Here is a 23496-nt window from a genome sequence, read left to right on the forward strand (position 1 = left end):
TTCTTCTGCAATTTCGACAATCAACTGTGCGATTTGCCTTTCCTTCAGCACCGAGATTTTATTTTTCTTTCCTAATTATTTCAAACATGAATTTTGGTTCCAGGGAACTAGTATTTCCTTAATTTATAAATTGAGGGTGGCTGAGCATGGTGGCTCATGCCTGTAATCCCAGCACCTTAGGAGGCCAAGGCAGGCAGATCACTGGAGGTCAGGAGTTCAAGACCAGCCCTGCCAACATGGTGAAACACTGTCTCCACTACAAATGCAAAAATTAGCCAGCTGTGGTGGCAGGTGCGTGTAGTCCCAGCTACTAAGGAGACTGAGGCATGAGAATCGCTTGAACCCAGGAGGTGGAGGTTGTGGTGAGCCAAGATCATGCCACTGCACTCCAGCCTGGGTAACACAGGGGGACTCCATCTCAAAAAAAAAAAAAAAAAAAAAAAAAAAAAAAAGAGGGTCATCTCACAGATGATCTAATAAATAAAGCTTTGTCTTTAGAAATTCACATTATTAACTTTTCTACTTTTAGATATCGTAACTGCTGTGACTTGAAGGACTTATCTCAACAAAGCCTTAAAAAACTAGGGTGGGCAGTGGGTGAATGGGTTGGGGGAACCCACACAAAATCCCCAAGACATCTGGAAGCCCATGACCCCATGAGAGGGACTGCAGGCAGCTGTAGCAGACTGGATGGGAGAGGACAGCAGGCAGGAGAACTCAGGGTCTGGAGGCCATGGTTCTAAGGCCAGAGGAAATCATTGGCAAACTTAAATCCAGAGCTTGACAGGATGAAATTTGTGATTGTAAATGAATATTTGCCATTACCAAGTGAGATCGCCAGTGGTTAGGTGCTCCTCCATGTGGGCCACAGTGAGGAGAACATGGCATCAGGCCAGGGTGTTCCTACCAGGAATGCAGGATCTGCACCTGTTTAGGACGAAACGCTGGGCAGACCCAGCTTAGAGTCATCTCTGCTCTTTACATCTGTCAAGGCTGTGAAAACTGAGAGTCGCCCAGATGCGGTGGTTCACACCTGTAATCCCAGCACTCTGGGATGCTGAGGCGAGTGGATCACCTGAGGTCAGGAGTTAAAGACCAGCCTGGCCAACATGGTGAAATCACATCTTTACTAAAAATACAAAAAATTAGCCGGGCGTGGTGGTAGATGCCTGTAATTACAGCTACTCCAGAAGCTGAGGCAGGAGAATCTCTTGGAACAAGGGAGGCGGAGGTTGCAATGAGCCAAGATGGCACCACTGCATGCCAGCCTGGATGACAGAGTGAGTCTCTGTCTTAAAAAAAAAACCAAAAAAACCCCCAGAAAACTGAGTCTCATGAACAGTTCCCGAAAAAGAAATTGGGCCCACATGAAAACACATTTTTCTGCCAGCTGGGGCAGGCAATGAAGTGAAATAGGTCTGCGGACTGGACTTTCACATAGAGACCGTATATTTTCTAATTTGGGGGTTATGTGGGGATCATCTGGAGGACTGTTCCTGCTTTTGGTGAAACACAGGGAGGTATTCTTTGTGAAGCTGCAAATATGGCACAGCAATAACCACTGGGGAATTGGAGAGAAAAGAGAAGGCATACTAACTGCTGTTGCAAGTTTCCCAGAAGTATGACCTTATTGGGAAGTAAACTGCTTCTTAAATCAACTGTGTCAATACCACGTCAGTAAGGCACAGACAACAACATGAAGTTTCATGACAGGCCAAATCTAGCGCAAACCCAGTCCGGCAGAGATTGTCAACCCAGCGCCCCAGCAAGAGCCAGAGGGTCCCATCCTGGGAGCTGCAGACGCTCTCCTGTGGGCTGCAAAGGCCATGGCCGCATCCTGGACAGGACGTAAGCTCTCAGGGATACATGCATGTTCCTGGGGTTATATGAGTGTGACGGGTGTGGCATTAGTCTGACGGTGTCACGGGCATTCCAGTGGTTACGTGTGTGCTCGGAGGGACAGATGCGTGTTCCGGGGGTTATATAAGTGTGACAGGTGTGGCGTTAGGCACACGATTTCATCCCCGCATTCTGGGCGTTACGTGCGCTCTGAGGGACACATCCGCATTCCTAGGGTCGGATCTGGACAGCAGCTGTCACGTTACCCTGACGGTGTGATCTCTGTATACAACGGGTGCTAACACCAGCATCACAGATGGAGTGTTATTAGTACTACGGGGGTTATTATCACTGTGGTGGGTGTTCCAGTTGCTTTCCTGAGGCTACATTTCTGTTCCGAGACCGTGGCTTGGCTCCGTGGCTGCCTCGCCTTGGGTGCAGAGAACGAACCTCAAGTGTGCTGGATTCACAGGGGCTTTTGGTTTCTAATTTTCCACAGGAAGGGTCTCTGCCCCTCAGCTGCCAAGGCTGAAAAAGGAAGGATTTTATTCACCACGGACGCGAGCTCGAGGTGTCCAAAAGCGAGGGGCGTATCCCAGTATGTGCTGAGGAGAACGCGGCTCCCGCTCTCGCAGGACTCAGGCGAGGAGGTAGCACTCGGCCGCCTCAGGGCTCAGAAAAGCCGGGCTCGCGCGCACTCTGCTGGCGGCCGGGGGCACTGCAGCGCCCTAGAGCTCACTGCGCTGTCGGCAGCCCCATGCCCGCTGCTACACATCCCGCTGCACCACTTAAATACAGCATGCAGTGTTTGGCGCTATCGTTCTAGAAATGCAAACTGACACAGAGCCCACTAGCCCGTGAATTTCTAAAAATGCAGAAGGCACAATTAATTGGAAACCATAGGAAATAAAATCAACATGAATGCACATTTTACAACTTATGCAAAAATTTACTCAACATAGTCCTCAGACTTAAAACGCGAAACTGTCAGAGGCCTCTTAACCACAGTGACTTTATTTTAAATAAAGGTTTTAAAAAAGTTAAATCTGGGCAGGGTGCAGTGGCTCATATCTGTAATCCCAGCACTCTGGAAGGCCAAGGCGGGCAGATCACTTGAGATCAGGAGTTCAAGACCAGCTTGGGCAAATTGTGAGAACCCTATGTCTACAAAAAACACACAAATTAGCTGGCATGGTGGCACGTACCTGTAGTCCCGGCTACCCGGGACGCTGAGGCGGGAGGATTGCTTGAGCTCAGGAGTTTGAGGCTGCAGTTAGCCCACCATGATCACACCACTCCACTCCAGCCTAGGCGACAGAGTGAGACCCTGCCTCACACACACACAAGTTAAATTTGTTGGATTATATATTTAGGGGGTTGAGTACTTTTGGTTATAAAATATTTATGGTTGCGGGAACAAGTTAATAAATAAAGACATAAAACTTATAAAAATGTACCAGGACTTTAAGAACAAAAAAGCATTCTTAGTTTAAAAATAAGTTTTACTTTAAAGGTAATAATACACTCATAAATTCTTGTTAAAATCCACAGTAACATAGACAAGTAACAATATTAATAGCCTGTCACAAACTGATCACAAGCCTTTATAAAAGACAACACTATTTATAATAATCTATATAAACAAACATTAAGCCCGGGCGCGGTGGCACATGCCTGTTATCCCAGCACTTTGGGAGGCTGAAGCGGGAAGATCACTTGAGACCAGGAGTTCCAGACCAGCCTGACCAACATGTGAAACCCAGTTTCTACCAAAAATACAAAAAATTAGCCGGATGTGTTGGCACGCGCCTGTAATCCCAGCTACTTGGGAGGCTGAGGCAGGAGAAAACTTGAACCAAGGAAGCAGAGGCTGCAGTGAGCCGAGATCATGCCATTGTGACAGGAGTGAAACTCCGCCTCAAAAAATAATTTTTTTAAAACAGGTGCATTCCTCCTCTTGCTTTCTGAGGACGCCCTGCTATGTAGTTGAGTAGTCGCTAATAAACTACCTTAACTTCACTATACTCTGTGATTCGCCATAAATTCTTTCCAATGTCAGATCCAAAAACCCATTCTTGGGGTCTGGGACAAGATCCCTTTTCCGGTGACAAAACTATACAAATTCTAGAATAAAACACAGAAAACTATGTGACCTTGGGTTTGGTCATGAGTTTTAACACATTTAATGCCTCCTTTATATGAACTCCAGGGTGGTTTATGTTCCATTGGCTAAGAGAAAGTTTTCTTCCAAAATGTAACATGATTTGAGGTAAAACATTAATATCAAGTAAACTCAAAAGATGGAAAAGATAGCATTAGTTCTGGGAAAACCAGAAGTGTGCCTTTTTTGGAAATAATCATCGGTAGCACAAACTTCAGATTCTGCAAAGGAAATAAAAATGAGTTAACTTACATTTTTCACAAATTAAGATATAAATCAAGATAATGAAATCCAGAAATCCAATCTTACTGCTTTTAATGTTCATTAAAAAAAAAAAAAGACATCTTTATCAAATAGCCCCAGTAATAGTCACCAACTAAGTCTTTACTACTTAAAAGCAAAATCCACCTATCTCCTGAACAGTATCCACTTTACAAGCCTCATTATACGTACTGGAAACAAGTTTCAGAAATAAATATAGGCATGTATATATATAAAAATATATTTCAAATAAAAAATACTTTTAGATAGTGGTATTACAATACATTTAGAAATTAATAACGGAAGCAAATTATGGGAGATCATCCACGCCTGTCCCAAAGGTACCGAATTTATAAATCATCTCAGATGCGGTGCAGGACAGGTTGAAAATAGGAACGCAATGAACCCGTGCGGAGCAGCGGCCGGCGCGGTGTCCAGGGAAAGACCCTGGTGCAGGACAGGTTGAAAATAGGAACGCAATGAACCCGTGCGAAGCAGCGGCCGGCGCGGTGTCCAGGGCAAGACCCTGCCCGGTCCAGGCCCCTCCGGCCCTGGGCCCGACGACTGCTACGCCTCTGACTCCACGCTAACGCGGAGCCCGAGCGCGCGTCACAACGTGTGGGGCCGGGGAGGCTGCTACCCAGAGGCGGAGTGCGGGATCGCGAGGGTGCCCACCCGCCTCTCGCTCCCGCCGGCACGTACGGACTCGCGTCCCCGCCGGGCGCCGACTAGGCAGCAGCACCGCCCCCGGCACAAGAGGCTCACGCGCCTCTTACCTAACAGGAAGTTGGAAGCAGCGCGCCCCCACGGTGCACTGAACGCACTCAAACAGAACCGGACGCAGACACGGGCTTTCAGCCCAGGGGAAAAACTGGCAGGGTCGGAAAAGCAAGCAGCGCGTGCGGGAGCTCAGAATGCGCCCTGCCTCGGCCCGAGACCCCGCCCCGGCCCGGCCCCGCCTTTTTGTCTGCCTCACCCCTCCCCGCCCGGCACGTACTGGCCCCGCCCTTCGCGCGGCGTTTTTTTGTTGACCCGGAAACGGATTCTCCGGAGCCAAGGTCCGCTCGGGTGAGTGCCCTCCGCTTTTTGTGGCCAAACCCAGCCACGCAGTCCCCTTCCTGCGCCATCCTCCATACCCGGGGTCTGTGGGTCTCCGCGGACGTCACAGGCTCGGCAACAGCCCCACTGTAGGCGGGGAGCCCCGCGACGCCCTGAAATGCTCCGAAGCCTGTCGCTCAGCTGCCAGATCTGCGTCTGTGTCCGGTTCCGTCACTGAGGTCGCCCCGTCCAGCCCTTCTACCCTAGTTCTCTTCACCGTCCGCCCATCCTATCGCGTGCCGCGTCAGGTCCCCATTCGGCACATGGCTTGTCTCCCGTCGTCCCCACCCTTGCCCCTCTTGGCAGCTCAGGGCAGCCCTGGGATTTGGCAGACGCCAGTCCTCCCTGAGATGCCTCCCCATCCTTCCCTCCGCCAGGCCCTACGTCTCCGCAAACCCCCCGCTTCGGGGTGACCGCTTCAGACAGGAAGCTGAGTCCGGGCCTGGGGTAAGGGACCTGCCCAATCCTGTGACAGCCCGCGTCCTTCTGACAGTCACCTCCCACTAGCGGTGACCTTCCCGGTGCCCCACTGAGAAGTGGGCTCTTCCTTGGCAGGGGCTTCTTCACTGTATCGCTGTGGATGTCGAGGTGGGGCAGGATCGTGAGGAGAAAACAAGAGAAGAGGGAGGTAGGGCCAGCGAGGGACAAAAGGGGAGGTAAATTTAGATGGGAAGTGGATGGGTGTGAGGAATTTGAACAAACACTGAGAATGAAGGAGAATGACCTGAGCAAGTAGTAGTGGGGTAAATGGAAATAGACAAAACGGCAATCAGCAGAGATGTGGAGGACAGAATACAATGAGGGGGCCCTGACTGTCAGTAGCAGAGGGGGCAACAGAAGCCTAATTCTCAAATTCCTTAGATGATTTTCTGATTTCCAAATTAGTTTCCCTTTTAAATTTCTTGTATCAGGTTCAGTTTATGAGGCCTCAATACTTTTCAGTCTTAATTATGTATTGAAAATACTTTTTGTTTGGTAAATACTTTTACATTAATTCAGTGTGCACTTTGTAAGAATATTGATGATTTGAGTTAGTTTAGTTTTCAACATCTTCCTCTATTCCTTTATATGATCTCTGTATTTAATGACTGTAGGATAAAATTTCCAACTAAGTATAAATATCAAGTTTTCTTTGTGCTGTTTTCTGCAATTATTGAAGGATGGGCTGAATTGTCCTAGAACTTTGTTCCAACAGATTCCATGTGTTCATAATGAATAAATTGCTCAAAGATATTTCGAAAGCTCACCTTTTACGTTTTTTATTGCCAATAATTACATCTTTTTAATTTTTATATTTTTGGATGACTTAATGTGATGTTCTGGAAAAGACAAATGCTTTTAGTCAATATGATTAAAACCGTGAAAGACAAATTGCTGTTACTTAAGAGTGTGAAATTTGATCTCAAATCTTTAGGGGGCAGGGATGTTAAGGGAAAACTGCCACTGTCGCATCCAGATCATGTCATTCCTGTTAAGCTGGTGCTGGTTACTGTCTACTGGCTTCTGTTCACCTTTCCACCTGCCCCAAGACATACACATAGTGACATAAGGCAGTGGATAGGGAAAGAGCAAGACTTTTTAAAGTAAGCACAGAACAAAGGTGTCTTTCTAATGAGGAGGAGCTGTTGGTTCCGGGAAGGAAGCTTGGAGGAGAAAGGGCAATAAGATTTGGGTATTCAGGATCCAGAAGTGAGAGAGAGCTTGGGAAGCTCAGGAACTGGAGAAAGAAAAAGCATTGCCCATTCTCACCCATGACCCTGTGCTCAGCAGGTACTAGCAGAGACTTCAGCAGGAACCAGAGAAAGAAAAAGCATTGCCCATTCACACCCATGACACTGTGTTCAGCAGGTACTAGCAGATACTTCAGGCTCTGTGACTAAAAGGGATCAGACCAGTTCATATACCCACAGCTGCCATGTAAGGATGTGTGTGGACTTTACTAGGGAAGAAGGGTGTTATGAAGGAAGGGGCAGAAAAACTCACCTGTTGGTCTCCAGGTAGAAGTTTATTGTCCCGAATTCCTGGAGGTTCAGTGAAAAGCAGAAGACTGTCTTTTTCACATGTTGAGTTATGCCCCCATATATGTGGTTGTGGTAAAGAAAGAGGGTATGTCGATGGGAAGTCCTGAAATGCATGTTCCTAACATTCAGCAGGGACTTCTCAAGACACATCTTGCCTTAGAAAGAAGCTCAGAGAAGAAAAATGGAGAACAATTAGATATGACATTTTCCCTGGAAAAAGTCATATTATTCACTGATTGTTTTGTCATCTCCCTCCTTAAATGTTGTTTTTAGGATTTCGTAATATCTGACCCTGCCTAACACATTTCCTAACTCACTCATAGCCTTCCCTTAACTTCATCCCATCTTCACAGTATCACACTGTGACCCAGTGATTTCTAACTTGTGAAGTTCCATTCGGGGGATCATATGGGAAGGCCTTCACACCCAGACATGGTGTGGAAGTGGGCCACATAATGTCAGTGAGGCAAGTATGGATCGTTTAGGGATGATGCACTGTCAGATCTTGTTGACCATGATTAGAAACACTGTGCATATTAGTAGTGAATTAATGTTGGGAATACCTGACAAATCCTGGAAAAGAAGATTAATGAGAGGAAATTTGTTCTGCCCAATTGTATAAAGCATTTGAAGCTTAAAACAATGAATCAGTATTGATCTAGCCTCAAAATATTAATGATTTGGATTAGAAGGAAGACTTTAGAAAATGATAGCTATGACAAATTAAAGTAGCATTTCATCCACACGATGGAGTTTGTTTATTCAGTAATTGCTTTAAGAATGGAATCAACGTAAGTGTCTAACAGGAGGTTATTTTAGAAATTGTTCACAGCACGTCTGTTCCAAGGAGACCTTGATGTTCATAGATTTGTAAAGAATGCTGCTTACTAGCACACTGACTTATCTGCAAATGTCTGAGGGTTCCTCCACTTGGGTAACTTGGGGGTTTGATCGCAGAGTAAATAAATGGTACATTTTATATTGTAATATAGCAAGATGCAGCCCACAAACTGTAGATACTCTTAACTACCACATAAAGTTCATCTACTACTTTAACCAGAACTTGATACTGTATGTATATTTTTTGTAGATTTGGATAAAATGACAATTCATTATTATTTCCAGTTCACAAAGTAATTGTGAGGCTGAATACATTTTATTATTTTATAGATGTATGTGTAAAATGAATTTTTCTGCGTGACTCATTTTTGATGTATTTTAGATGCTATTTTATATTTTGTAGTTTAATTGTATGTACACACATACAAATACACACTTAGGCGTCTTATTATGTTTCTGTAGCGAAACCAAAATCCTTCCTTCATGCCGTTTGACTTTATGTTTTCCTCAGGAAGGCAGGACCTATTTTATATGATAAAATATTATGTTTTATTGAGTCCACTTATGATATTGTTTAATATTATGAATATTTACATGACTTATTTTAAATTTCCAACTAACATAGATTTACATGAAATTTGACATCTTTATTTTTTTCTTTTCACAACTATTTTGACTATATCCTCACCAAAAATCAAAATTTAGACAAAATTGGCTTTTAGACTAATTCTCATTTTTTACATGTGAAAGACTACATGTGACTTTTAAGTCTAGCTTGCCCTGAGTCTGCAGTCACCGGGGTTTTATGTCACTGTGTCCTCCAATCTAATAATATTATTTTCAGGCTATATTCATGTCATTTTAATGTCCTCATTAAGTTTTAAAATTTCTTTACATGGGCCTACAAATTTATTTCAAATGTTCCTCATAATATTTTGCTATTGTAAATAGAGACTGATTTTGTGTGTTTGCTTTGTTTAAAGATTAATGTTACTAAACAGGAAATACTGATTTCAGCTTATTCAGAATAGTTTTGCCCACTTTTTAAATGTTCTTATTAGTATTGATAATTAGAATGGATTCTACTTTTTCAAGTTTACAGTCACATCATCTGAGAATAACTACAGTCTCATGTCTTTGACTCCATTTTTGTAGTCCCTCTCCTTTTCCGTCTTGTTTTGGTCCCACCTCAGGCATCATGTGCAGTGGTGAATGGCATCAGCCCCAGCCAGCCTCCTTATTCCAGCCTTACCTTAAGTGGAAATGGTTCTTTAGTTAACTCTTCAATATATAGTTTAGATTTTATTGATTAAGAATAATTAGTCCTCACAATTCGATATGATTTTTAAAGATTTTAAATTATTTTTAAAGATTTAAATTATTTGAAAGTGTTTTTTCAAACATCAGTTGATGTGATTGTTTTTAATCTTTAAAATTAATATGTGAAAGCAATACATTTTCTAGTATGGAATTATCCTTTTATTATTGCAATTAACTCCACTTTACAATGCTCTGGTATTATTTAACCATACCAGTGATGGCCAGGTGACCAAAATAAATAGCCAAATGGCTAAAAGTGTATTAATGATTTTTGCAAATATAATTAATGAAAATTGTTGGTTAAAATTCTAGTTATTGTTGCATTTATGTTCATTTTGATTAGCATAATAAACTAATGAGGACAGGCTTATTTTTCTCCTTCAAAAGCATTTACATTACAAAGGAGGTAGAAGTGATTTGACATGAACTCTGATGTATAACTTAAACATTAAAATTAGCTAATCAGATTTTTTCTGCTGATTACTGAGGGAAAGTTTTAACTCTATTTTCATGGAAATTAATCAATGTATCATGTATTCATGTTAGAATACAATTGTTCTGATTTCTTAGATTTTGAATTACTACTTTTAAATAAATACAGTCTCTTTTATTTACCTGTGTTTTTTCTTTCCACCATGAGTCTTTTTGGTTTCATGATCTTGCTCTCAAAACTTTTAAACTATTGATTTCTGTCAAATCTGTTCATTCATTACATTATTTTATTATTTATTAAATTCTTTTAACTTTTTAACTTTTATTATTATGTACTGCATTTGTAACAATTTGGAAAGTCAAGTAACTACTGTTTTATTTTTCTTTATCTTGGTTTATGAGTGTTTTTAAAGTTTTACTTTCCTTGAAGATCACAGCTGTAGCCCCAATTCTATGGTTCTGGCTACTTTTATTTATCAGACTTACTAATATCATGAATGTAATTGGAATACTCCTTTGATTTTACTGATGACATATACCCACTAGTGTACTGAGATGGGGAAAAAAAGTCTTTACAACTCAGATAAATATAGAGTTGATATTTATTATTTATGTAAGTGTGATCTTGTTATTAAATTCCTCTATCATATTTATGGAATTAGCAATTTCTCTTTGAATCCAGACGTTTCTAGTCATGTGTATTTCCAACATATGTTTTTAGCCACATACACTTTTTTGAATATCATATTTGGTGTTTACTTTTTGCTAGGATTATAGGCTGGACTCCAGATCCAAACTCGACATGTAGCAGACCCACTAAAAACATACATTAAGCCCCTAGCACTGTTTTAATCTCCGTGGCCTGGCTGAGCTTCTGCCATCTGTCCTCCTAGGCACTGTGAGGTCTGGACATCTCATTTGGCATAACTCAGCAGTGGCCATTGGTGGATCTCATCCTTAGAACTACTCCCTGCTGGCAAGGGTGGCCCAGGCCCACATAAGCCATTGCTGGGCTCCTTGGAGGACTTAGAGAATCCTGAGATTGCCCATGAGGATGGGCATGCCTCACAGTCTAGCACCCATCTTTACTGATGCCTGTAGAGATTTAGAAGCTCACAGGGGTCTTTGATGTCTTTCTTATGCCTCCATTGTCTGTAGTGTGACTCCCATACTCCTAAGCCAAGGTAGAGAATTTTGAGGAGGCTTGTATGGAGGTTTATGGTGACCGCCATGTTTCTGTGAGACTGGTAGAAGGCACAGACCCCTTAGACTTCTCCCCCAGAGGAATATGTGAGACTAGTGGAGGAAAGGAGAGTAATGAAGTATGCATTTAGCATCCCAGGCTATCATTGCACAGCTCTAAGGAGAAATACAGGGTGTCTTATGGCAACTGGCACAGCTCTGTGAGACTGGGAGATATTGAACAACCTTGAAAAATCAAGGAGATGTGACCCTACTGAAGGAACAAAATAAATCTACAATAATTGACCATAAAGAAATACAGGTTTTTGGCTGGGTGCAGTGGCTCACACTTGTAATCAAAGCACATTGGGAGGACGAGGTAGGCAGATCACTTGAGGCCAGGAGTTCAAAATCAGCTTTGCCAGCATGGTGAAACCCCAGCTCCACTAAAAATACAAGAAAAAAAAATTAGCTGGGCATGGTGATGGGCACCTGTAATCCCAGCTACTCAGGAGGCTGAAGCAGGAGAATTGCTTGAACCCAGGAGATGGAGGTTGCAGAGAGCTGGTATTGTGCTACTGCACTACAGCCTGGACAACAAGAGTGAAACTCCGCTAAAAAAAAAAAAAAAAAAAAAAGAAAGAAAGAAAAAGAAATGGAGGTTTCTGAATTTCCTGATAAGAATTAAAGATAAATTGCCTTAAAGGAACTCAATGAGCTGTGAGACAACACTGATAGACAAGTAAAATCTGGAAAAGAATACATGAACAACATGAGTATATCAACAAAGAGAAACCATAATAAAAGAAATGTAGATTCTGGGGCTGAAGAACACAGTAACTGAACTAGATCAATACAGGGTTTCAAGAGCTGACTTGATCAAGCAGAAGGAATAACCAGTGAACTCAAAGACCGGTTATTTGAAATTATTCAATCAGAAGAGCAAAAAGAAAAAGAATCTTTTAAAAAGTGAAGAACCTCTGTCTGACTTTGCTAAAAATTGGAGGTTCCTAAGAACTCCTTCCCCGCCACCCCCCGCAAGGCAGACTCTTGCTCTGTCACCCAGACTGGAGTGCAGTGGTGTGATCTCGGCTCGCTGCACCCTCCACCTCCCAGTTTCAAGCGATTCTTGTACCTCAGCTTCCCAAATAGCTGGGATTACAGGTGCCTGCCACCACGCCCAGCTAACTTTTATATTTTTAGTAGAGAGGGGGTTTCACCATGTTGGCCAGGCTGATTTTGAACTTCTGACCTCAGGTGATCCTCCCGCCTTGGCCTCCCAAAGTGCTGGGATTACAGACATGAGCCACCATGCCCGGCAAGAACTCCTTTTTATGTTAGATTTGCTAGGGTTTAGCAGCTCACAGAACCCAGGAAAACAGTTTGCTTAGCTGATTTATTACAAAGGACATTTTAAATATTACAAATGAACAGCCAGCTAAAGAGTTACATACAGCAAGCTTTGGAAGGGTCTTAGTTTTAGGAGGTCTGTCTCCAAGTAGTTGGCATGTACCATTCTTTCAGCATGTGGATGGCTCTTCACTCATGCAGAAGCTCTTTGAATCCCACCATTCAGGGATTTTTACAAAGTGTTCATCTAGTAGGCATAATTGTTATCAACTCGATCTCCAGCCTCTGCCCTTTACCAGAGGATAAATCATTAAAAAATTGATCCCTTTTGAGGTAGAAGGATCTCGTCCTCATGCTCCTCAGTTCCTTCCAGAATCAGCTTCCAGTTCAGCTGCAGAACAGGTTCTGGTGGTGGCTGGAGCAGCCCAGGCAGGTGCCGTCGGGTCTAAGTTCACACTGGTGCCCGTGTGGTCTCCAGTTACGGTGCGGGCCGTGGGGTCTGAGTTCACACCATTGCCCATGTGGTCTCCAGTTACGGTGCTGGCCATGGAGTCTGAGTTCACACTGGTGCCTGCGTGGTCTCCAGTTACAGTGCTGGCCATTTGTGCCTTTCTGGGAAGTTAGAAGGAGGATCATTTCATCACGTCTCTGTCCTCCCACACCTGATCTATGCTGGGCCACCGTGAATTCTTCCTTTTAACTGTTTCTCTCATCACGGGCAACACTGGTGTTCTGTGGTCAATGTTTGCCATTTCTGAAAACGGATTCTGTGTTTCTTTATATAATCACCTGGTCTCTTTTACGAATTTCGCTTTTCTTTAAGAAAATCATCGTGCTTTTATCTCTTCAATCTCAACTCTGTTCCCTGACACAGGCTCTTACCAGCTCGAAAATTAAAAGTAATCTTTGATTATACTTAATACTTTCTAAAGTTTTCAAAAGTTTATCAGCATGTGGGTTACTGAACATTGACTGTTTATTTAATGGAAAATTAGATTCTAAGTAGAGTATTAGAGTGAAAATGATCTTTTGATTTTATTAAAATATTCAGGTAAAAATATTAAAATGCCTTCGCCAAACTTCATGCCTGTGTAGCGTGAAAACATTAAGCTGCTCTCTGCTCCCGGGAATGCATGAGTAGAGTATGTGTTTGAAAGCGTCATTCCAGTCTTAAGTTTTAGGTATTCTTAAAGGGGTTGGCTGGAGAAGTGACATTTAGCATTGAGTGAACGTTTGACAAAGATTTGTCTCGATATAAAAATAGTTAAAAACAATCTTTAGTGTTTCCTGTCAGGGTTCACCCATTAAAGAATGGTCTTGTAAAAAACTCATCGAGAGTGTCGGCGCCCAGAGGTGCTACCTTGCCCACAGTTGTGTCATCTGCTGTCACCAGGCGATACGCCCAGCGTTTAGCTGCACGTCAGATGTGGCCACGGGGCCACAGGACATCCCTGCGGACGGATGTTCTTATGCAGATTAATGAGGATGGAGACCGCTGCAGAACTGTAAGCCCCCCAGGGGCTGACGGAAGCCTGGGAATACCCGAGACACCAGAGTCGCTGCTGCCCTGGGTGGAAGGAAACCTGCCCTGGAAGATGGGAAATGCAATAAGGAGAAAGTACCAAGGTACATGATGCTGTGAAAACGGAGATGTTTTAATTAAATTAACAATTAAAATCATTTTAATTATGTGAATTATTTGAATTCATGTTAGTTCTTTTTAGGAAATTAATACTTAAAGCAAGTTTGTTTTCTGAATTGTTTGATTTAATTGAGTCAGCACAAGAGTTAGCATTGATATCTGACCCTCTTCCAGGGTTGGGGCAGAGGAGATGGGGGCAGAGGAGACAGGCCTCCCACCCGCTTTTCCCTGGAGCTCAGCCAGAATTTCCCATTGAGGAGCCCACAGCTCCCTGAGAGCCAGGAGCTCTTGCGGAGAAGCCGCTGTCGGCATGCCACCCGCTTTGATGGCCCTGCTCTGCCATCCCTGCGCTCCAAGGGCCGGACCCTGCCGCTGCCTGTGCCAGACGGGTCTCAGGGAGGTGCCAGCCAGGGGTTATGCATGGCGGGGCCTGGGCATCGCTGTCCGGATTCCGTGGCTGCCGGTTTCATTCTCTCGCTGTTTGTCCCCCTAGCAAGACTCATGAGGTTCCTTGAGGACAAGACCCCCTCCTGCCACCTGGTCTGTTTCCTGAACGTTCTCTGCACCAGTACAGCCCCGGGATGCAGCCCTCGGGAATCAGGGTGTCGGCCATAGTAGGGCGGGTCGCTCTGCTGGGCACCATGATGGATGTTAACCGCTGTGCTTCACTTTGGGGACGTGTTTAAGTACAAAAGTAATTTTAAAATTTCACCATTATTTCAAGACAGCTAAGAGCCTATTAGCACAGAATCCCTGGTCTGAATGAAATCAAACGGTTCTTATTAATTATTCATGATGCCACGAATATGTAGCCTTATTTTTTATAATTGCCAGTCTGTATAATTAACCTTTCATTTGGTTAAAGTACTTAACACTAAGTAGAGCTGTAATTTCAACTGTTTATAAAGCATATGGAAGAATGTTTAAATGTTTAATTAGAACCACTTTTTTTAGTTTCATAGAGAATTTTTTTTCTTGTCAACGAGGGTCTTTAATTATTTAAACCAAAAGAGAAAAACAGACCAGAAAAGAAAAACAACTAGTAAAGCTCGGAACTGCGAAGGTGGCATCATTCCGTTAGTCTCGGATTTTGCTTCCTGGGTTTGTGACGTGGTCAGAGTCCTTGTCTTTGATTTCCTAACACAAGTTGTTAAAGTTGGAAGTGAGTGTGAAATTGAGTTAGTCTAGCTTTATTCTTTCACGGATGAGAAGTGAATTATCTTCAGCAAGGTGGGTGCAGGCGTGGTCCCCGGGGGTCACTGTGGTGAACAGGCCGCCCTTGTGGGGAGCCAAGTTCGTCATCACTGGGACAGAGCCCAGGACATTTCCCCAGCTGGCCAGCCTCTTCCTAGAACCTCACACATTGCAAAGGATGGAGTCCAGATCTATACCGTGAAGAAACAAGGGTGGTTACAGAAAACACCACGATCTCAGCTGAGTGGCTCTGAGCACCCCAACGTTGGGGCACCTCAGCATCCTGTGTGGCTCAGGCTGTGCCCAGCAGGGAGGCCGGCCCGATCGAGCTGCGGTCTCCATCCTGAGAGTGAGGGCCCCTTCCCCCAGCGCGAGTTAAAGCATCATGTGTCCACCTGTGCAGTGGCTGGTCCCAGTGGCCCTGGAGGGCTGAAACCCTGGGTCCCGCCACTGGTCCGGGGCATCCGTTTCCCCTTCCTGCAGTTCCTGTGTCTGTGTGTCCAGGGGGCTCCGATCCCTGTCTTAGGACCATGGCTGAGGGGTCAAGTTCACCCGCTTTGGAGCTGGCCCGGATCTTGGTTCTGTGGATCCTCGCTGTGTGGCTCTGGAGCAGTTCTGTCCTCAGGAGATGGATCCTCACAGCCGCCTCTTGGGGCCATGAGGAGAATTAATAGGACGACCCCCGGGTAGCTGCTCAAAGCCCTGTGCAGGGCCAGCCCTGTGTCTCCACCAGTTCCTTTGCTCTGTGCTCCCCCCCACTGTCACATCGCCAGCCTTTATTTCCTTTTCCTTGGACCCAGACAGCGAATGCTCCGCTGGTCTTGGCAGCCCCTTCTCTAGTCTATCCTCAAATCACTTCCTGACGGACAGCCATGACTAGCCATCGGCGTGACCAAAACCCCACAAAATAGAACCCAACTTTCCTATTAAGCTGTACAGAGCTGTCCCAGCCCCACTTTCCACAGGCTGGCCTCATTCACCATGGGATCCGTGGTTCTCACCTGGGGCTGGGGGTGCCCCTGGCATCTGGTGGGGAGTGTCAGGGATGTCCCTCCAGGCCCAGTACAGTCCCCCAGCCAGTGGCCGGCAGACAGCAGCACCCAACCTGATGTCCCTGTGGCTTCTGGTTCCCCGAGGCTGGCTGTGCTTTGCTGCCTGTACATGCTCTCAGACGTGTGCCCTCTCTCCACCTTCACTGGTTAGCAGTGTTCCATCCATTAGAGCTCAAAGCACTGCCTCCCGGCAATGCAGCCCCCTCTCCTGGCCTGCCGTCTGCCTGTGCCCCACGGTCTGTACCGTGTCCTCACGGACCGATCAGAGCGAGGCTCCCAGGGATGGAAAGGTTCCTGCTTGTGTCTGCTTGTGTCTCTGTCCCGCCTTCTCTGGACCCGGCACCGTGGCCTTTGCCGACAGAGGTCTTGGGTTGATTGTCAGCGAAGCAGACAATCTATATGGCTCTAAATGGCTGTGAACATGCTTGATTGGGTTATTTTAAAAATAGTTGTATATGTAAACATTTGAGTGTGACACAGGTGGATTTTTGGGCTAATGGTCTTGTTCTTCAGGGAGTAACCACAGGCCCATCCACAAGGACCATTTCCAGCTGATTTATGGAACGCTGTTCTACCTGGTTAATTTTCAACGTTATCTCAGCCTGAGAGGTAGGTCAGCATGTGACGAAGTTCACTGGTTTGAATCCTAATCTGCTCCTTAGGAGCTGCACCTTCCATGCCTTCGTTTCTTCCTTGGTTAGGTAGGGAAGGTATGAGCTACCTCAGAGTTGTGAGTGAGGCCTGCATCGAGTGACCGCATTAAAGTGACAAGGACTGCACCCGGAGTGTTGATATTTAAAGACCTTTAAACATCGCGATGCTGCATTTTGGTACCCAGGTAAAACAGCAAAGTTCTTTCAGATGCAGACACAGACCCTCGGTGAGGTGGGGGGCTGATGGCAGGAGGTGGACCACCGACCCTGTAACGAGGGCGTGGTCTGTTCGAGGCTGAACGAAGTGCACATCATTGCATGTACCACGGAAGTCCCTCTCGTGAAGTCCTGGAAGGGTCCATGTAGCTGAGCCGTGTGGTCTGTTCATGACGTCCGGCAGAAGCAGAGCTTTCGGGTGCAGCCTTGCTCTTGTGCGCACAGCCCTCAACGGTCTCAAAAGTCTGAGGCTTAAAGCAGGCTTGGGGTTTCCTCACACCTCCTGGACATCTAATTTGCCTGGCAAACATGTTTTTCTTGGGTGTAAAGGTGAAGGAGTGGGTGATTCTGGTGAAAGTGTACTAATTACTGCACTTCTGGGTCAGTGGCGCTTGGTTGAAGACACTATCTGCCCTGGATGGACATCTCTGGGATGGTGAGAACCGGTGGCTGGATGTCGCGGGGTTGCCAAGAAGATGCCAATTTTTTCCTTTTTCCTGAGTAACAACACCCTACTTTGTTTAGGGAAGCAGCACACCCAGCTGAAAATCCAATTCTCTTGCACGGCGGAGCGGCTGGTGACACAGGTCCAGATGCTGGGATGCTGATGGGGGGTCCTGGAGTGGGAGGTGTCAGGAGGCTTTCCTGACCCACAGCAGCCCTGGGCCCTTGTCCGGCCTTCTTGCCCGGGGCATGACACCTGGAGGGAAAGCAGCTTCGGGGGCCCGAGGGCCAGAAGGCAGAGTCCTGGCGTGTGAGGCAGACCTGGGCCAGGCTCCTCGGAGGATGTCACAGACCTGCTGCCCATGCAGGGACCACCCACCTCTGAGCCCCACGCAGATTTTCCTCCATAGCCGAGTGAAATCCTGGTACAGCGAGTGAGGCAGTCAGAGGCACCTTTTGTGGAAGGAGGACAAAGCTGGAGAGAAAGAGGTTTTCCTAAAGGCGCAAGGCGCTGATTCTGCGTTAGGGATAATTCCTAGGAGTGTGGTTGCTGGTGGGTGGAAAACTAGCCAGAGAATAAGTGGGAGTGGCACTTGCTGGTATTTAACTGATTCGTTCACGAATGGTCCGAACAGTTCCAGTGAAAAGAACATTTCGGACACAGAAGTTTTCATCCTGCCTGACAATGAGCATGACCGTGGGCTGTTCCATCCTTCCTGGGCGACAGTGAGAGGGTCTCAGGCCCTTCCGGCCCTGTGCTGGCATTTCCCCAGGGTGTGTGCCCCATCCCGAATAGGCTGGAATGCCTCTGGGTGCAGCTGAGCCTCTTGAAAAGGGAAGAGACATGTGATGTGCTCTGGCTGAACAGGAAAACGAGGGAGGACAGGGAGAGGGGCCTGGAGGTGAGGAGGATGGTGAGCAACACTGGGGACAGAGGAAGTAGGGTAACACCAGGGACAGGGGGACGGAGGGTAAGGCCGGGGACAGGGGCATGGAGGGTAACGCCGGGGACAGGGGATGGAGGATAACACCACTTCTCCAGGTGCCTTTGGGGGATGCTGCCGCCTCTCGCACCCCAGAGTGAAGTCAACAGGATTCTGTCCCGAGAAGCCCCAGAGCCTGGCAGCTGGGATTGTCGCAGTATGAACCACTGTTCACTAGCTCTGCACCCTGGGACAGGCTCCCTGGTGTTTCCACCCTGGTTTCCCATCTGGACAGTGGGACCCTGAGTGTGCCCGTCCCAGCTGCGCCCAGAGCCCTGGACTCCAGCGTGTCGTCGGCACTCATTAGCGTTTCTTTTGTTGTGGTCCGTGGACGAAGTGGCTCTCTCTTTGTGTGTTCACAGCCCTGCTGCTCACTTTACCTTCTGGGAACACTTTTTACATAGCTTCGTATGTGGGGAGGACTCGAGTGATTAATGGAATGTTTCATCAGGTGCAGTTCTTCTGTTTCCCAGTTTTGACACAACATTTGGTGAAATTTCCAGGGACTCCTGTGGTTAGCCTCACGGTTTCACTCTGTCACTTTCTAATGCAGTATTCTTTGGGAGTCTTTTCAATTAAGCGCCATCATTTAAAAATAAGTTTTATAATATGCAGTTTCAGGTTAATTCTTTACCTTTGTGTCTCAGGCAGTAGCTACCTACCTGTGAGTAGTCACAAAGGTTCACGCAGTTTTCTCTAGCTGTCCCTAGCTCGTAGCTCAGCAGGTCCCTTCAGATGAGTCAGCCAGCTGTGTACCTGCATGTTCAGGATACTTGTCAGGGGCCTTCCTCAGAGCAAGACCGATGCTCACCTCATCCTTGGGACTTTGGAGCCCGCCCTGGAGAGACTCCAGCCACGTCCAAAGGGGCCGTCCGGGTCCCACAGGCTGGTGGGAGTGACTTCTGAGCCACTCCAGACCACACTTTGTGTTCCTACACCCCACAAAGCCACTTAAAGTGCCATGTTCTGGTGCTGTGTGCCTCACCAGTGTGCCACACAAGCCTGCACGGGGATCTGAGCGGGCGCTGCCTTCCTCAGGCTATGCTGGAGTTTTGGGGCAACTGGAGCACTCGTGGCTGTCATTCTCGCCACGGTCTGGGCTTCCCTAGAGGGTCTCACCTGCAGCGTGAGGACCACATCGGCAGCCACTGAGGAGCCGCCAGGTGCAGCGTTGGTCCCACTCAGTCCTTCTCGACTTTGGTGAGAGAGTAGACAGCAAAACTTCAGCTGGGAGCCCCAGGCCTTCTCTGCTTGGGGCCCTGGGACTGACATAGCACAGATCCTGCCATCCACGTGCTGGGGGCCCCGCCGTGCGGCTCCCTCCTCTGGTCAGGGGCTGCACCCTTGGGCTGTGCAGCTCCTGGTTCTCACACTCAGGGGCCCAGGGAGGGTGGTGGATGAAGAGAGAAGGAGAAGGGTGGCAGTTTGAGCCCAATTGTGTTGGCTTCATCTTCCGCCTCTTGTCCCTAAGTACATTGGCAAAGTTTTCCAGGTGAAAACTCAGAAGGGATTTTTAATGACTGGAATCTGTGAATTCCATGGAAGCCAAGTCTGTCCACCTCTTTCACCCACCTCATTTCTCCCCGTTGGGGCTGATTTTGGCAGCGTTCATAGGGGCAGGGACGGAAGGGGTGGGGGCCAGCCGTCGGCCCTGTGTCCCTCCCTTCCTCCCCTCAGCGCCACAGCATTTCGGTGTCATCCCCTTCCGTGCACGCGTCCTCATGAAAACCAAGTGCGGCTGGAGGGAGATGCCTGCGCCCACTCCCGTGACCTTCCCGGCCGGCCTGGCTGCAGTGGCCTCTCGGCAGGCATCTTTCTGGTGCTGCCTCCGTGCCCCTCCCATCACCTGATGCTCGTGTTCCTGAATCTTCACGCGTGTGCTCTGTGCAGCCACCTCACGGGCTCCCTGGGAACGGAGACAGTGTCTCACACTGGTCAGAATGCTCTTCTCTGTTCACTGAATAGTCCAACACAGAATCATTCCTCTGTGATTATTTGTGCTTTGTTATGTAGAACTGGAATAAAGAAAAAGTGAATTTAGACATTACAGCCATCAGGTTGAAGCTTAGTAATTGCATTAGGGAATTAAATGGAAGCATTTGAGCTTCTCGAGTTCTAATTCCACATCTTCGTATCCCCATCACCCCATACCCAGTGTCTAACAGAGCTCTTGGTCTAGGAGTTTCTTGATAAATGCTTACTGAATTGAACTGGACTGAGCTTAACATTCCCACCCAGAGTTAGAAGCCAGTCCCTGAATAAATTGCATTTAGAATATGAGTTTGATGTTACTGTGGTAAGGGGTATCCTACACGTCATAATTCCTAGTCAATATCGGGTATTTAGTCAAATAGACTCAAGTATAGAGAAGCATAGGCCCATCTGGCAAAAGGGCAAGGCACGCTGCTTTAGGTCCAGGTCCCCAATATCAACTATGAAAATAAAACGTCAACTCCAATGACAGCCCTGTCCTCAGCTGGTCACTGTTTATGCTAACAATTATAAACAGCTTGAACTTGCTGTCCTGAGAGGCAACACACCCTCCATTCTCTCTGCAGTGTAGCTGCCTTGGTGGATGGCACATGCCCCTCCTCCCTCCCTCTCCCTATCCCTCCCTCCCCCCCTCCTCTCTCCCTCCCTCTCCCCTCCTCTCTCCCTCCTTCCCCTCTCCTTCTTCCTATCTTCTCTCACCTTTCTCCCCCCACCTTCTCTCCTGGACAAGGGGCAGAAGAGAGGAGATCTCCGGAATCTTCTGCTTCATCCAAGCAGCTTGGGGGCAGCATCAACAGCTGCAATTTGGCTGCCCCAGCAGGTGCCTCAGGGCAGCCTTTCTAATGGGAATCCTGGAATCATGTCTTTCCTTAATGTGTCCTAAAGGCTGGAGGACATGAAGTGAAACAATGCTCCATGCTCAGTCCTGTGATTTTGTGTAATTATTGGACTTACTTTGAAATTAAACTAAATGATACCCAAGGTAGAGCATGAAAAAAAAGAAAAAACAGGCTATGGTGTTTGAAAAACAAACAAAACCGTTTGGTTTGTTGGTTTGTTCTTAGACCTTCACAGGCTCCTAGGTCACACGTTTCAGTTTCTCAGCAAGTGACATTCTCTGCAGAAGCTGTGTCAGTCTCTTGTTTGATGATGTCAGTCACAGCAGAAAGAAGCACTCTGTAGGCCCCGTGCTCAGCACCTTGGCGTGAGCTCCTGCCATCTTCTGTTCATGCTCATCACAGCTCTGTGCAGTGGGCATCCTCCTGATCCCTGTGGGAGGATGGAGGATGGAGGCGGAAGGGTGAGTGATGGCAGGATCACATGAGGGGTCTCTCCCGAGGTAGGGAGCGGAACCGGCCCAGGACCTTAGTGCCCATCGCATCCTTCTTCCTCCTCCTCTGCCTCTCTGTGACTGTTTGACTCAGGCTGCAGGGACAGACATGAGTATGTGCAGAGCCTGTGTGCACCCCTGGGAATGTGTGCTCATATTGGCAGGGAGGGATGTGAGTGTGTACAGAGCGTGTGTGCACACCTTGGCGGTGTATGCCAGCGTTGGCAGGGACAGATGTGAGCGCGTATGGAATGTGTGTGCACACCTTGGGGATGTGTGCTGGCATTGGCAGGGACAGATGTGTACAGAGCTTGTGTGCACACCTCGGGGTGTATGCTGTTGTTGGCATGGACAGACGTGAGCGTGTACAGAGCGTGTGTGCACACCTGGGGGTGTGTGCTGGTGTTGATAGGGACAGATGTGTACAGAGCGTGTGTGCACACCTGGGGGTGTGTGCTTATGATGTTTTGTAACCGGCAAATACGTGGCCTGTTGCATCGGGCGGCCCTGCGCCCATGCTGAGCCCGTCAGTGGCCCTCGGGTTGGGGTCTCCATCTGCCCAGACAGCACTCGAGTGGCTTGAGGTTTCAGATTCTTCCTCTATGGATACTTGGGCCTCCTCAGGACCAAACATCAGAACCAGCCAACTGCAAACTACAAGAACGTTCAAATGCATCTTCAGTAGGAAAAACAAAAGCAATTGGAAAAATTTTCCAACGTGACCCCGTGGTTAAGCCGTTAGATACTCCAGCCAACAGATTGAGTCACTTTAAAATTCACACCAATTAAAATGTTTGTGAGAGTTGCAGAGCTTTACCGCTAAACCTTGAAATAATTGAAGCATTCTGCTCCACTTGCTTACAAACTAGAGTTGGGGATACCTTTCAGTCCAAAGTAGCAACCTTCTAAATCCAGCTTAGATGCGAGGCTCCCACTGACACAGGAAGAGACAGTGGCCCTTGATTATTCTCCTGTGTTCAGATACTGTGTCATTTCTTTTCTTTCTTTCTTTTTTTTTTTTTTTTTTGTATCCTGATCATCACTTCTGCTTTTCCAATTCAAACTAAAGGGAGTTTAGTTCTGTTTTGGAGAAGCTGTGGTTAGTAGTTTCTTTTCATGGTTTGCTTAATCTCTTAAGTCTGGTGCTTACATTACCCAAATAGACTTTTCTTTAGTACGACAGTGCCATAACCCAGGGCTTCTCCCTCCATATCTGCTCCCCAGGAGGCTCCCTAGGAATGGGCGCTGGAGATCCAGCCCCTCTCCATGTGCCATTTTCTTTGAGTCCAAGGTAGGTTTGGCTCAGAGAAGAAAAGAGGCCTCTGGGTTAGGTGCCTCTGACTGCTTGCTTGTGAAATGTTTAATGATAAGGCGACTTCCAAACTAATTTACACATTGATAGTTGTAGCTTGAAGTATCACCGCAGTCATAAGAACAAGAAACACTCCCATAAAGTAGATAAGCAGAAAAAAGCCATAGAAGTTTA

The 23496-nt window shown here is 46.7% G+C and overlaps 1 protein-coding gene and 1 pseudogene across 2 annotated transcripts in view; both read left to right on the top strand.

Annotated features, from left to right (window-relative positions):
* The first annotated feature begins 5290 nt into the window (after positions 1-5290).
* Positions 5291-23496, top strand: part of LOC144338019 (uncharacterized) — a 163110-nt gene continuing 144904 nt past the window's right edge. Inside the window, exons 1-2 of the mRNA XM_077986035.1 lie at positions 5291-5329; positions 13898-14130. Coding sequence (XP_077842161.1) covers positions 13929-14130 — 202 coding nt within the window. The 5' untranslated portion in view covers positions 5291-5329; positions 13898-13928. The remainder of the gene's footprint in view (positions 5330-13897; positions 14131-23496) is intronic.
* On the top strand, positions 5478-12109 carry LOC144338018 (uncharacterized; annotated as a pseudogene). The gene is made up of 2 exons (XR_013411731.1): positions 5478-5513; positions 5567-12109. The product of XR_013411731.1 is annotated as an uncharacterized LOC144338018 (transcript).

Source organism: Macaca mulatta, chromosome 20, assembly GCF_049350105.2.
Source record: "Macaca mulatta isolate MMU2019108-1 chromosome 20, T2T-MMU8v2.0, whole genome shotgun sequence".
Taxonomy (NCBI): Eukaryota; Metazoa; Chordata; class Mammalia; order Primates; family Cercopithecidae; genus Macaca; species Macaca mulatta.